We start from the raw sequence: 14,234 nt of genomic DNA, 5'->3' as shown, positions 1-14,234 counted from the left end.
AGCCATACGAGAACTGTATGTCCCCCCCTTGCTGTGGTTTTGCGCCCAACCTGCAAGGTTTAACTGCTCGTTGGACTTTGCAATTGACTGGAGGTGTCTTCTTGCGAGATGTCTGCTCTGCATTTCTTAGGAATCTTCATGGAAGAATGCCCAGCGATGCAGAAGATGGGTGCAAAGAATGTATATAAATTACACTGAGTTTTTTAGGGGTGTGTTTTAGTACATAGATATTTGCAGAGATTTTATCTGATATATGTGTGTTCTTTCAGAACACATATAATGACACTTAACTGATTTGACCACTTAAAGTGAAGTTCTGCCGAAATAAATAAATTAAAGTCAGCAGCTACAAATACTGCAGCTGCTGACTTTTAATATTAGGACACTTGCCTGTCCAGGGCACCCGCGATGTCGGCACCCAAAGCCGATCTGTCCCTTGGCTCTAGGGTGGGGGCGCTGCCATCTTTGGTAAGGGTATCGGGAAGTGAAGCCTTGCGGCTTCCCTTTCTGGTTCCCTACTGCGCATGCGCGAGTCACGCTGCACGATCCTACAGGTCCCTGCTGTCTTCTGGGACCTGTGTGTCTCCCAGAAGACAGCGGGGGGGGGGGTTGTACAAAGTAGGCGTTGGACATGGTGTTGGTCGCCGCTGTGACCTTTGCCTGGAAGTGGGAGCAAATGCCTGTATTACACAGGTATCTGCTCCCTCCTCCCCCCTGAAAGGTACAAAAGTGGAGGGGGGTAGAAAGTTCCGAAAAGCGGAAGTTCCATTTTTGGGTGAAACTCCGCTTTTAAGGACCAAGCCCATTTCTGGCACCAAGCCTTATATATAATTTCTTTAGCAAAGACTCTGGAGAATAAAATGGTGGTCGTTGTAATATTTTATGTCGCACGGTATTAGCCCAACAATGAGTGAGATTGAAACTAATCTGTCTGTCTTGGTGATATTGCTGACAGGGGGAAGAAGTAAACGCAGGACGGATTGGGCTCACCCTGGTCATAGCTGGAATGGTTGGCTCTGTCATCTGTGGTGTGTGGCTGGATTATACTAAAACTTACAAGTAGGTAAACGCTGAACCTCTAACCGGTTTTCACTGCTGTGTTCTGTGTATACTTTTGCCTCTGTTCTATGTCCATATACAATGAGTAGATATCTGGTAGTAAATGTAGTAATTCAACACCTAGTGTGTCTTTCTGAAAACTATTTGTTATAAACTTTAAGGGTCCTTTCACACATGCTGTCTGATCAGGTCCGCATGTCCGTTCTTCAGGAGGATCTGATTGGACGCTCCATGCACATCCTATGGAGCGAGGGATGTCAGCGGTGACATGTCCACTGACATCCGTTGCTATACAATCGGCCAAATCCAGAAGGATGGAAACCCGTTTTTTTTTTTTTTTGTTTTTTTTTTTCATCCGTCTGATGGATCAGATCTAATGGAATTGCATGAAAACGGACAGGCGGTTTGTTTTCATCCGATCTCTGGGGAGAGCGGGACTCTGACAGGTGCATCTCTGCACAGTGGGCAGAGACTGATTCGTAATCCGCCTGCTCAGCAGAGTTCAATGGATTGATCCTTGCTGAGTAAGCGGAGTCCATCAAAACAGACAGACAGCTCCGTGTGAAAGGGGCCTAAAGGATCACTAACACAAAATTATTGTATTCTGGCATCTGTATGGATTTAATACCTGTAATGATACAGTGAGGGAAAAAAGTATTTGATCCCCTGCTGATTTTGTAAGTTTATAAGTCTATAGTCTATAATTTTAATGGTAGGTTTAATTTAAAAGTGAGAGACAGCATAACAAAAATATCCAGAAAAAAATCCCTAATGGGGGCACAGACGGCAATAAAAACTGACAGGGGTTCTAATTCCTCTCCACTCTATCCCAAACGTTAAAATAAATGTTTTTTTGCCTTTAGTTATACTTTAATGTATTGTTACCTTAATGTTTAAACCTTTTACATCTGCACAGTTGTGGGTTTTTCAGAGATACCAGGTTGGGCAGCGTGACATTTGCACATATAACCCTTCTTAATAAAGACCTAATGAATACAAATATGAATCTGCTATTTAATATATACCTTGGAGTATTCCTTTAATTACTGGCTGTAACTGTAGGTTTTCTTTACAGACAAACGACTCTGATTGTGTACATCTTGTCGTTTATTGGGATGCTGGTCTTCACCTTTACACTGGATCTGGGGAATCTCGTAGTGGTCTTTGTGACGGGCGGCATTCTTGGGTAAGTGTCTTTCACCTTGTGAATATGACCTTCCTTGTACTGTCTGGGTCAGCTACAAGTAGGTACACAGGAGATTCGAGATTCCTTTCTGAAGGCAGAAGGCGCCTCTGCGAGTTCCTGAAATGCGATGCATGTTACTTTAGGTGAATAAAAGATAAGATTATCACTATGCCACAGTGTGCAAATTCTTGTTTTCCTGTGTTTAGATGGTGGCGCCATCCACCAACTCACTACAGCACCCTGTAAGATGTGCAATAGATATGATCCAATTTCTTGGGCACACAAATCTATTGCTTAGCACAAGACATGTACTTCAATTGGGAGCTTGATAATCGTGTGGAGGATGTAATCAGGACAGCTAGGGGGCGGGAGTCACACTTTTAAGAGAATTGCACATAATTGCAACCGAAAATGTGGCAATTCAGACGTAAAGTGTTTCTAAAGGCTGAAGGTATGCAGCTTCCGCCTTCAGCCCCCCCAAATACTTGCCCAAGTCCTATCACGATCCAGCAATGTGTCTGAGAGCAGCTGCTGTCCTGAGTCTCTGCTTCCTCATTGGCTGATGGATGACAACGGGAGCCATTGGCTCCTGTTGCTTTCAATCACAGCCAGTGAAGAGGGAGCAGAGGGCGGGATCAATCCCCCTTCTGTGTCATTTGGACAAACAGAGCGGGGCAGGAGAATGAGCATGCAGGAGTGCCCTCATGGCAAGCGCCTTCAGGGGCACTCAGGGAAGAAAAGGCCCCAAGAGCACCGACGGGGGATCAGGGGAGCCCTGTACAAAACTTGTGCACAGAGCAGGTAATTATAACGTAACGTACGAGATCCTTAAGGCTGCATTCACACCTGAGCGTTTTGTTGCCTGCAGCGCAACGCTCAAACGCTAGAGGGGAAAAAATACATTATTCCCAATAGAGATGGTTCACATCTCCACTCCAAAACGCCTGACGCCGAACGCCTGAAGCTCAAACAAGTTCCGGACCCTTTTTTGTCGCGCGAATCGGGCGGTTTGGGCGTTTTTGAGCGTTTGTATTTCCCATAGAAAGTAATGGAAACGCTCGATTCAAGCGACTAGCGCGACAATGAGCGTTTGCTACGGGCGTTTCGTCGCTTTAATCAATAGAACATTTCACCCAGGCAGAAGATAAATAAAATCTACCAACATAGCAACAAGTGATGAAAAGATGATAATTTATCCTATTGGCTAAAATAAAAAACGTTGAAGTACAAAAACGTCGGACGACGCTGTATGCAAACGCGCAAATACGCATGAATACGCGCGACAAAACGCCCGAAAAAAACGACCAAACAAGCTACGCTCAGGTGCAAAGTATTGGTGCGGGGGTATTGCAAAGTATTGGTGCGGGGGTATTGCAAAGTATTGGTGCGGGGGTATTGCAGAGTATTGTGTGGGGGGTATTGCAGAGTATTGTGTGGGGGGTATTGCAGAGTATTGTGTGGGGGGTATTGCAGAGTATTGTGTGGGGGGTATTGCAGAGTATTGTGTGGGGGGTATTGCAGAGTATTGTGTGGGGGGTATTGCAGAGTATTGTGTGGGGGGTATTGCAGAGTATTGTGTGGGGGGTACTTCAGAGTATTGCGCGGGGGGTACTTCAGAGTATTGCGCGGGGGGTACTTCAGAGTATTGCGCGGGGGGTACTTCAGAGTATTGCGCGGGGGGTACTTCAGAGTATTGCGCGGGGGGTACTTCAGAGTACTGGCAGGGGCATTTGCAGAGTATTGCGCGGGGGCATTTGCAGAGTATTGCGCGGGGGTATTTGCAGAGTATTGCGCGGGGGTATTTGCAGAGTATTGCGCGGGGGTATTTGCAGAGTATTGCGCGGGGGTATTTGCAGAGTATTGCGCGGGGGTATTTGCAGAGTATTGCGCGGGGGTATTTGCAGAGTATTGCACAGGGAAGGCAGAGCATTGCAGGGGTTAATGCAGGGATGGCTGAGCAGGGATGGATGGATCTGTGACTGCAATAGTCACAGATCCATCCCACACTGCTGCTGCCATCCGCGCTCTCCTCTCACACTGTACCGATCGGTACAGCGAGAGGAGGGAGGAACCGGCGTCATCAAATGACGCCGGTTTGTTTACCTGTGATCGCGCCGTCATTGGACGGCGCGATCACATGGTAAAAGACCGCGGTTGTCGGTCAATTACCGAGATCTGTGTAGCGCCGGGTCTCATAGACCCGGCACGCACAGAATTTTCAGTGTGCGCGCCCGAGGCGGCGCGCATTACTGCTTCTGGTGGGCGCCGTTAAATAACGGCGACCCCCAGTTAAGCAACCACCTTGCCGCCGTTATATGACGGCGGCTGGTGGTTAAAAGAAAAGTATAGTTTTACACAAAAACAAATCACACACTCACTTATGTGGATGCAGCATCGGTCCAATGCTGCAGCTTTCCCCTGCCAGCTGTAAGACCCCTTTCACACTGGTCGCACGGCTGCATTGGCTTTAAGCACCGCAGGCGGGAGCAGGGCGCTTTTAACCCCAAAGAAGGGGTTAAAAGCTTGTGGAAAGCTCCGCTGCCAGGGGCAATGGCAGGGGTGGTTTAGGAGCAGTATATAGACCGCTCCCTCACCGCCCCCAAAGATGCTGCTTGCAGGACTTTTTTTTTTCCATCCTGCAAGCGCACCACCCCACTGTAAAAGCGTTTACTGGGGAGGCTTGAGAGCAGCTTTTCAGGCACTGATCGCTCAGCTCTCAATCTTCAGGGAGCAGAGAGCTGGTGACTGTGAGTCGCCAACTCTCTGCTCTGCCTCTCCAGCGCTCACTGGAGCACCAGGCTGTGGAGGGGGCAGGAGCGGCTGGCTCAGGCTCTCAGCAGCTGAGGATGAGCCAGCTACTGGTCAGGAATCTGTGTGGGTCTTGACAATATTGTCAGGATCCCTGCAGAGTCTGGACAAGCTCTGTGACGTCGGCTAACAACGGCCTTTAGCACACTGTCGGCTGACCTATATAATAGGAGTGCAGAACTAAGCGCACTCCTGTGACCCACAAGTATGGCCAAACAAGCTTTACCATACTTCTCTTTTAAAGCTGAATGCCAGCCTTCACTTCAGTCATGGCTCCTCTCCTATACTGAAATAGTTTACTCTGATGTCACTGCACATTGTGAGCTCCTCGGTGTGCACTAGAAGCTCCAGCAAGTCGGCTAGCGCTCATTTCTTCATTGGAGGACGTCCAGCAGCATCTAGGCTTCCCTCCCCAGCCTGACTGTTCCTGGCCCATCCCTTTTAATTACATTTCATTAATTTTAGTTCTTTCCTGGAGGTTCATCATCACATGTGGGCATTACTCGGGGAAGTCTGTATCCAAATCCAGCCTGACTAGGAACGTCTACCTCTCCAGATTGACATCCATTCATCAAGACATTTTGATATTTGCACAACTCTACCCCAAGAGTCAAACCACTGTTTGCATCAGAGCTGAGGGAGGCCGGGAGCTGTGATGTTTTCGGAAGCTTTGTACAGCACCCTGCCGACCCCTTCCATTGTTCTTGATTTGCCTGTATTGTATAGAGAAGCACAGTGGTGACCAGTGGCCCCACCACCCACTGTCCTCCTTACCCTGGATGTGGGCAGTGAGAGCAGCAGTTGGAGCTCTTCACCTGGAGCAGCTTCCAAGGTGCGTCACCCGGCGCTAGGCGTCCAATGTCCTGACAGTCATTCGCTGTTGCAACACACCTGGATAGGCTCTGGACGCATCCTCTGCAACCCCAGCCTATCCTATTTTTAAGCCTATTCGAGCCTCTGGCTCTAATCAAGTGCTTGGAAAAAAAAAAATCCACTGCTGTAATTCATGTGCCCGGTGACCTGAAGGGGGCCAGACGCATTCATAGGGGGCGGCCGTGGATGGATTCATGCTATGCATGAATCTATCCACTACATTATAGGGTTGGTGGCACGGGCGCCCCCTAATGGACGGGCAACCGCTGGTGATCACATTACTGAGTCTATAATAAGGTATGTAATGAAAACCCAGAAAGGCTTAATATATGCAGATTAAACTTCAGCTTGAACACATTTCCTCTTTACCTCCAGATTCTTTATGACGGGATATCTTCCTCTGGGATTTGAGTTTGCTGTTGAAATCACCTACCCAGAGTCTGAGGGCACCTCCTCCGGCCTTCTGAACGCCTCTGCCCAGGTAAATGTTTTTCACAAATTCTAAGGTAGCAGCCTCTGGCCTACTTAGAATCACCCATAAAGGTTAATTGTGGTTCTGATTTTGCCTTTAAATTCTTTATAACCATAGACATAACGCCAAACTTGTTTTATGTTCTTGTAGACTTGGGAACTTGACCTTTGTGCTAGTAGGAGATTTGTGTGATAAAAAACACTTTTTTTTTTTTATCCTGTTTTACCATTATAACTTAAAGTAAAAAAAAATCCTAAACTTTAGGTTGTCACCAGAACAGGAAAAGGTGAAATCTTTCCAGGAGGACACTAGTTCTAGTGACAGCCAGGGATTCTCTTACTTGGGAGGGTTTTCCCTCACTTCCTGTTTTGACTATGGGAAAGGAAGTGAATGGAAATCTCTCCAATGGGACAGATGGACGTTCGTCACATTTATTACAATGTTTTTGTGTGTTTTTATTTTATTTTTTATTTTTTCCCCCATATACTGCATATGTCAGGCACTGAGAGGAGATGAGATATTTCTTTGAGCTGCAGTTCTAGAATTTTATTTCCTTTAGCTATTTTAATCCCTTTAGCTACTATTCTGTTCTGTTATTGAAAGCATTTTGACGGACTAATCCCATATTGCCAGGGCTGATGTTATGTACGGGATTGTGTTTGCAAATCAGTTAGGGAAATCAGACAGCACAATGACCACTATTAATATTCAGAGGCTTGTGGTGAATGAAGCAGGAATTTTGCATAAATTGCTCACAAGGAAAAAGGAAAAATCAGTTTTGTAGTCCTGAAGGCACGGTGTTGTCAGTCCATTAAGAGCATACTGGATTTCTGGCAGATCAGCATCTACTTTTCTGTACTTGCAGTGTTTACAAAGAGACAAAACCTGTGCATAAGAGTTAAAGCGGTTCTCCACCCTAAAGTGGAGTCCCGCTGATCGGAACCCTCCCCCCCTCCGGTGTCACATTTGACACCTTTCAGGGGGAGGGGGGTGCAGATACCTGTCTAAAGACAGGTATTTGCACCCACTTCCGGCCCGGCATTCACGGGCAAAAGACGGGCATTCCGTCACTTCCCGTCACCCCCCCCTGTTGTGTGCTGGGAACACTCGGCTCCCAGCACACAGCGGGAGCCAATCTGCGGGCGCGGCGCGACTCGCGCATGCGCCGTAGGGAACCGGGCAGTGAAGCCGCAGCGCTTCACTTCCTGGTTCCCTCAGCGTGGATGGCGGGGGGAGCAGCAGAGAGACGAGCGATCGCTCGTCCTCTGCTGCGATCGGCGCTGGACTCCAGGACAGGTAAGTGTCCTAATATTAAAAGTCAGCAGCTGCAGTATTTGTAGCTGCTGGCTTTTGATATGTTTTTCCCATGGCACATCCGCTTTAATATCACAGATCTATACTGATTTTTTTCACTTCTATTATTATTTTACTCCGGCATATGCTTTCAAATTCTTACCAGAATTCTGATTGATGCTTCAATATGAGTATAAATATGAATGTTACGTAGTTCTGTGCGATCTTTATTGTTTCTCAGTGTGATTCTACCCTCTTTTCCAGATATTTGGAATTTTATTCACCCTGGCTCAGGGAAAGCTGACAACAGACTACAGTCCTCAAGCTGGGAATATATTTCTCTGTGCCTGGATGTTTGTGGGAATCATTTTAACAGGTAGGCACAAATCCATAATAATGTTTACAGTATTACTGATAAAGAAAATCAAGTCCTTACTGCTACATGTTTGATTGCTTTTGGGGCCGCTCAAAGTAGAGGTGAAAGCATATCCCCTTAAAGCGGAGCTCCATCCTAAAATTAAACTTTATTGCACTAGCTTTCTTTTAATGAGTTAAAAAATGTTGTGTGCCACCATTTTTTTTTTACTTGCCTTTAACACCCTGCTGCTAGGCAGAATTGCTAATCTGCCTTTTTCCTGGACCGCGGTGGTTCTCCTATCCTACCTAAGATGCACAGACTCCTGGGAAAATAGTGTCATAATTTCCCAGGAGGCTATGCGCTTTTCTCTGCCGAAAACCCGTTCTACTTCGCATGCGCGAGATCTGTTATCTGCGTTGTCATAACAACGGGGCGGGACGTTCCTCCGTCGCCGCCCCTTGCCATGACAACAAAACAAACTAACGCCGATACGTGCGCCGTTCTATTGCTCATGCGCGAGATTGCGAGATGCATGCTGGTTATCCAGCATGCACCTCAGCATGATAACCAGGAAGGGAAACAAACTGGGCTGCAAATGCTCACACACAACATGGATACGGCCAGATCTGGAGAGAAAGAAACTAAGGCACGTGTGCACAAAGATTACTTTCGTGGCTGGGGAGATAGTGCTATGTTTTGGGGACTATGTTATCTGACAATTTTTTTTTGACCAGAGCTCCGCTATAAGGCCCGTACAAACGATTGGATTATCCGACTGGAATTGTGACAATGACGGGCTGTTGTCGGAAAATTCAACCATTTTGTAGGCTCCATCTGACAATTGTTGTCGGATTTTCCGCCAACAAATGTTGGATAGCATGCTTTAAAATTGTCCGACAACAAATGTGTGTTGTCGGATTATCTGATCGTGTGTACAGAAGTCCTTCAGACAAAACTCTCGCATGCTCAGAAGCAATGTTCACCATAGCACAACATTAACACAAGTTGCCCAAAGGGTGGCGCTAAAGAGCTGAAAAACCCATGTAGTTTCATGTTTGTTGCCCGAATATTCTTTGCCGTTTGTATGCAATACAAGTTTACAGTCAATGCCCTTCGGACAAAAGTCCTACGCTTTGTCTGCGGAAAATTCAATGTGTACCAGGCTTTAGACCGAATGTAAATTATGGTGCCGAAAATGCAAGATGCACTTGACCGAAAACCGAAAATGACAGTTTTTAAAAACTATATACATTTTTATATATAATTGTATTTGATTTTTTTTATTAATATCATGAATTTAAATGAATATGAATTCGTCAGCCATTATTGTCACCTTTTAGCGCAAGAAAGGCTCAAGAAAAAATGTATTGCTTTAAATTCTATCTATTTCTTCGCACTGGTCCGTAGCGCTTTCGTTGTGATGTTAAGTGCCAGTTCACACTGATGCCAATTTATTATGAATTTGATGCATTACAAAAAGCATAGATTTGCATGTCGTCCAAAAACACATTGTGTTCAATAAAAGTTGTTCACATCTATGTATTGCAATGCAAATGCAATGCAGCAACTAAAAGGGTCCTATGCGAGTTTACTGCAGGGCAGTGCAATTTTTTTTGTTTTGTCTCCGTAGACATCAGTGGAAACCGCACTGAAATCGCATCTTGTGTTCAGATGTGTGCGAAAACTACACATCACTGCTGCGTCCAATCCCATCCAACTTCGCATTACAATCGCCCTGTCTCCAGCAAAAATCCACAGAATCTCACCCATTCGGATTGCATCAGGGTGAACCCAGACTAAAAATCTTGCTTGCTGCATTTTTGGTCGGTTAAAAAAAAAAAACTGCACCAAAAATGCACCTCCCAGTTGAAATGCATTGAAAATGCGTCAAGAATGCATCGATAACGCACCCGTGTTGCCCTATGAAAAACACACCAAAAGCACAGTTCAATTGTGGCAAAATGGCAGCAAATTCGCGTGCATTTTTACCATTTTCTGCCAATATATGTTTTGCCCGTTGAAATTTTGGTGCATCCCTAATATACCTGTGCCCCAGAACATGGGGTGCAGGTTTTTCCTAATACCAATCCAGGGGGTTAGTAAAAGTAAATACTAGGAATGGATCTTTGCTGGTTTCCGCCTATTCTGTGCTGATGGCACTGCTGGACATCTTCCTATGTCAATGGGACTTAAAGTGGAGTTTCCATCAAAAATATAACTTTGCTTTATATTGTAGCTTAGACCTGAAAAAGAAAAAAAAAAAATGTTTTACTCACCTCGAAATGCCTGTTGCTATGCGGTCCCATGAAATCTGCTTTCCTATTCCCCTGTGTCTCCCGGCTTGTTGATGTTTATTGTTGCCATCACAACGGCGTGCACTTTCGCCGCCGCTCGTTGTGATGGCAACCCAAGTGTTTGACAGCGCGGCGCTGCAGTTCTATTGCGGACGCACGAGAATGGGGTGGGACGGGCGGCCCTTTCAGCTAGTCATCCACACTATTCCCGGAAGTAATTGCTTGTGGGCTTCACAATGCCCACAAGCAAAATGAGAACGTTCTGCAGACAACAATATAAAGTGTTCCTTTTGAATAACTCGGTGGAACGGCGGGACTTTTTAAATAGTAAGTGACACTATATTGACATTTACAACGAGAGATGAAAGCAGATATGTTTAAAAATTGAAAAATGTGATGGGAACCCCCGCTTTAAGTAAGCATGATGTGTCTTTCATCTGCTGCATTAAAGTGATTGATTGTAAACAAGTTTAAAATGGAAATGAAATGCCCAAACCCATTCTGGATATAAAAAAAAAATCCCTTTTTTTTATAAGTGATCACATTCCCTATGTTCTCAGCTGCATAAGAGCGGGGGAGGAGAAGTAGCAGCACACTGAGCTTCCCAGTGAAAGGCTTGCAGCGGGGGCATGTCAGGACAAACCTGATCATTGGATGAGAACAGAAGGAGTTCCCAGCATAGCTGGAGAACAGACCACGGTGTGATCTGCTTAGTGTGGTCAATTTTTAACAGGAAAGCAGAGGGACTGGCAGGAACACCAATGATTTCACATGAAGGAAGCAATATAAAGAGAACGGGATACTTTCTCATACGTACATAAGTACATGGTAGAGCAGGCACATATCGGGAATATGAAGTCCTGGGACAAAAAACGCTTTACATTTTCTTGCCTGACCACTGCGTCTTTGGTCCTCAACATTTCCCGTTTCTTTGTGGTTCTTCAAAAGGGCTTGAATGACACCCCTTGAAACCTTGGTCTGCTTTGAAATCTTTGCTTGGGAGAGAACTTGCTGATGCAGTATAACTACCTTGCCATGGTGTAAACTGTCTTCCACAACCTCACCTTTGTAGCAGAGTTTGGCTGTTCCTCATCCAGTTTTAAGCCTCCTATACAGCCTTTTTAGTTAATGACTGTTTCACCCTACATATGAAATTGATGATCATTAGCACCTGCTTGGTATAATTGGTTAAACATACACCTGACTCTAATCCTACAAAACCCCCTGACTTTGTGCAAGTGTAGGAAGTGATGCCGTTTTTTTTTGTTTTTTCTATAAAGCCAAAGGGTGGTCACACCAAATATTGATTTGATTTAGATTTTTCTTTTGTTCGCTCATTTTGCATTTGGTAAATTAATAGAAATACACAATTCAAATATATATTTCTGAAAGAATTCTAATTTTACAGCATTTCTAAACCTTTGCACAGTACTGTGTGTGTGTGTGTGTGTGTGTGTGTGTGTGTGTGTGTGTGTGTGTATATATATATATATATATATATATATATATATATATAATATATATATATAATAAATGCACACTCATCTTCTCCCTGGGAAAATGTGGATAACGTAATCGGCTTTAGTCCAAAGGTATGGAATTCATAGTTGATAATCTATAATGGATATACTGCACAGCTGATATGTTTTTTGCCTCATTATTAAGTGACTATTACTATCTCATTCTACGTCTTTCTATGGCTTTGTAATTTGTTATTCTGTGTTACTGTTGCAGCTCTTATCAAATCAGACCTAAGGAGACACAATATAAATGCTGGAATCACGAAGTCCGAAGTCAAGGCCGTAAGTATACCTTTATTTCATAACCAGGCATATGCTATAGGTCATGAAATTATCTGCAATGTGGGGCAGGGCCGCCATCAGGGGGGTACAGGCATAAACACCTGTAAGGGCCCGGTCGCCCCCCTTCTCAATTCGCGGGAGCCCCCCCCGGTTTTCCCGGTTCTCTGCTCCAGGGGGCCCATGCCTGAAGCTGTGTGAGGGGTCCCAAAATTTCTGATGGTAACCTATAATCACCATTCAGGCTTATTAAGTTACTTAGGTGAACAGTATTCCTAAAATCTGGTTGCCTAAAACTAGCCATAGATGAATCCAAAGTTGGCTGGTTTTAGCAGGGACCCCCATTGACAGAAGTTGATCGGAAATGTTGGAAAACATTTATCGATCAGTGACTACAGCCAATCGGCTGCAGCTGTTGATTGGTGTATTCTGACAGTGGAGGAGTCCCACTAACGGAATACAATGTCCTAGCAGGGAGGATTCCTCTATCAACCTCGCTTTTGTGGATGGAGGAATCCATTTTTATTTTTTTCTATCTGCCCGCTAGCTGATCAAAAACAGTCATTTATGGCCAGTTTATGTTTTCTGTATTATGCATAGCATCACCTTTAGGATTAAAAGGCATTGTTTAACCACTTTCCATCCAGCATATTATTGTAAAATGACGGCTGGGCGGGACATTCATCGTTCTGGGTGGATCTCATGTGACATCCTCCTGGAACACCCATGGGCCGTGCTCCGACACGATCTGTCACTGGATGTGTCCACTGGACACAGCCAATGACTGATCAGCGTACCGGCCAGCTCCTGATACCATGTGATCACTGTGACTAATAACAGCAGCTTACAATAACAAGTCTACATAATGGATGGCCTCCTTTCATGCCATTCATTGTGTACAATTGTGTTCCTAGCTGTGATTTGTCACAGTGATCACATGGTATAGACTGGGCCAATCACAGCCCATCTGTACCATGTGATTAGCTATGGCTAATCACAATAGTAAACACTGAATTCATTTGTTTAATTCTGTAAAAATGGTTGCTTATACCAGTGAAATTTACTGGTATAAACCATCACTATGTGTGTAAAGGGGGAAAGAAATTCTGATCATTACTATGGTAACACTGTACTACTCTGGTCACAGTGGGTTAAAAAAAAAATGTTTTTTACATATCATCAGTCATTGTCCCTGCTCAACACCACACCAGTTATACGATGAAGATTTACTGCACTGGTGACAGTATAGAAAAAAGAAAAAAACGATTTGTTTTCCAAAAAGTTACAACCTTAAAAAAATTGCCATGCCTCTTACGAAATACATTGGACTGTCTACTTTCCTAAAAGGGTTAATTTGGGTGGTATTTGTACGGTCCTGGTGTTTTCAGATTTCAAAAGATGAGATAGGCCTTCAGTACATGAGGATTGATCGATTTTGTGAGATATAGATATATATATATATTACACACACACACCATAGTTTGTGTACTCTATAACTTTCCTACAGACTAATTTACACCGTATATTACTGGGTTATTTTCACCAAAGAAATGTAAAGAATAAATTTTGGCCTAAATTTTTATAATAAATTGTTATTTTCAAAATTTTATAACAGAAATATGTTTGCTTTTTATAACTTTTTTGCCATTTTTCGTTTATTTGCAAACAAAAATGAAAAACTGTTTTAACCATTTGAGAGCTGCACTATAGACGAAAGACGTCCACAGCGCAGGTCTCAAGTGCCGGGTGGACGTCCTTTTATGTGCATTACCCGCGAGCGCATGCCCAGCGCATCGCTCAGATGCCGATGCGTGTGCCTGGCGGCCGCGATGTCCGCCAGGTACCTGCGATCGGCGGTGACAGCAGGGACGTGGATCTGCGTGTGTAAACACAGAGCTCAACGTCCTGTCAGGGAGAGAGGGGATCGATTTGTGTCCCTTGTACATAGGGACACAGCATCAGTCACCTCCCCCAGTCGGTCCCCCTCCACACACAGTTAGAACACACCCAGGGAATACATTTAACCCCTTCCTCACCCCCTAGTTTTTAACCCTTCCCTGCCAGTCACATTTATACAGTAATTAGTGCATTT

General features: G+C 44.7%; 1 protein-coding gene across 1 annotated transcript in view; it reads left to right on the top strand.

Annotated features, from left to right (window-relative positions):
• FLVCR1 (FLVCR heme transporter 1) overlaps window positions 1-14,234 on the top strand; it is a 70,019-nt gene that overhangs the window by 54,337 nt on the left and 1,448 nt on the right. Inside the window, exons 5-9 of the mRNA XM_040351464.1 lie at window positions 956-1,059; window positions 2,135-2,245; window positions 6,302-6,407; window positions 7,956-8,067; window positions 12,078-12,145. Coding sequence (XP_040207398.1) covers window positions 956-1,059; window positions 2,135-2,245; window positions 6,302-6,407; window positions 7,956-8,067; window positions 12,078-12,145 — 501 coding nt within the window. The remainder of the gene's footprint in view (window positions 1-955; window positions 1,060-2,134; window positions 2,246-6,301; window positions 6,408-7,955; window positions 8,068-12,077; window positions 12,146-14,234) is intronic.

This window comes from Rana temporaria, chromosome 4, assembly GCF_905171775.1.
Source record: "Rana temporaria chromosome 4, aRanTem1.1, whole genome shotgun sequence".
NCBI classification, from domain to species: Eukaryota; Metazoa; Chordata; class Amphibia; order Anura; family Ranidae; genus Rana; species Rana temporaria.
The sequence above is the reverse complement of the archived record's forward strand: the minus strand, read 5'-3'. Positions and strand labels throughout refer to the sequence as shown.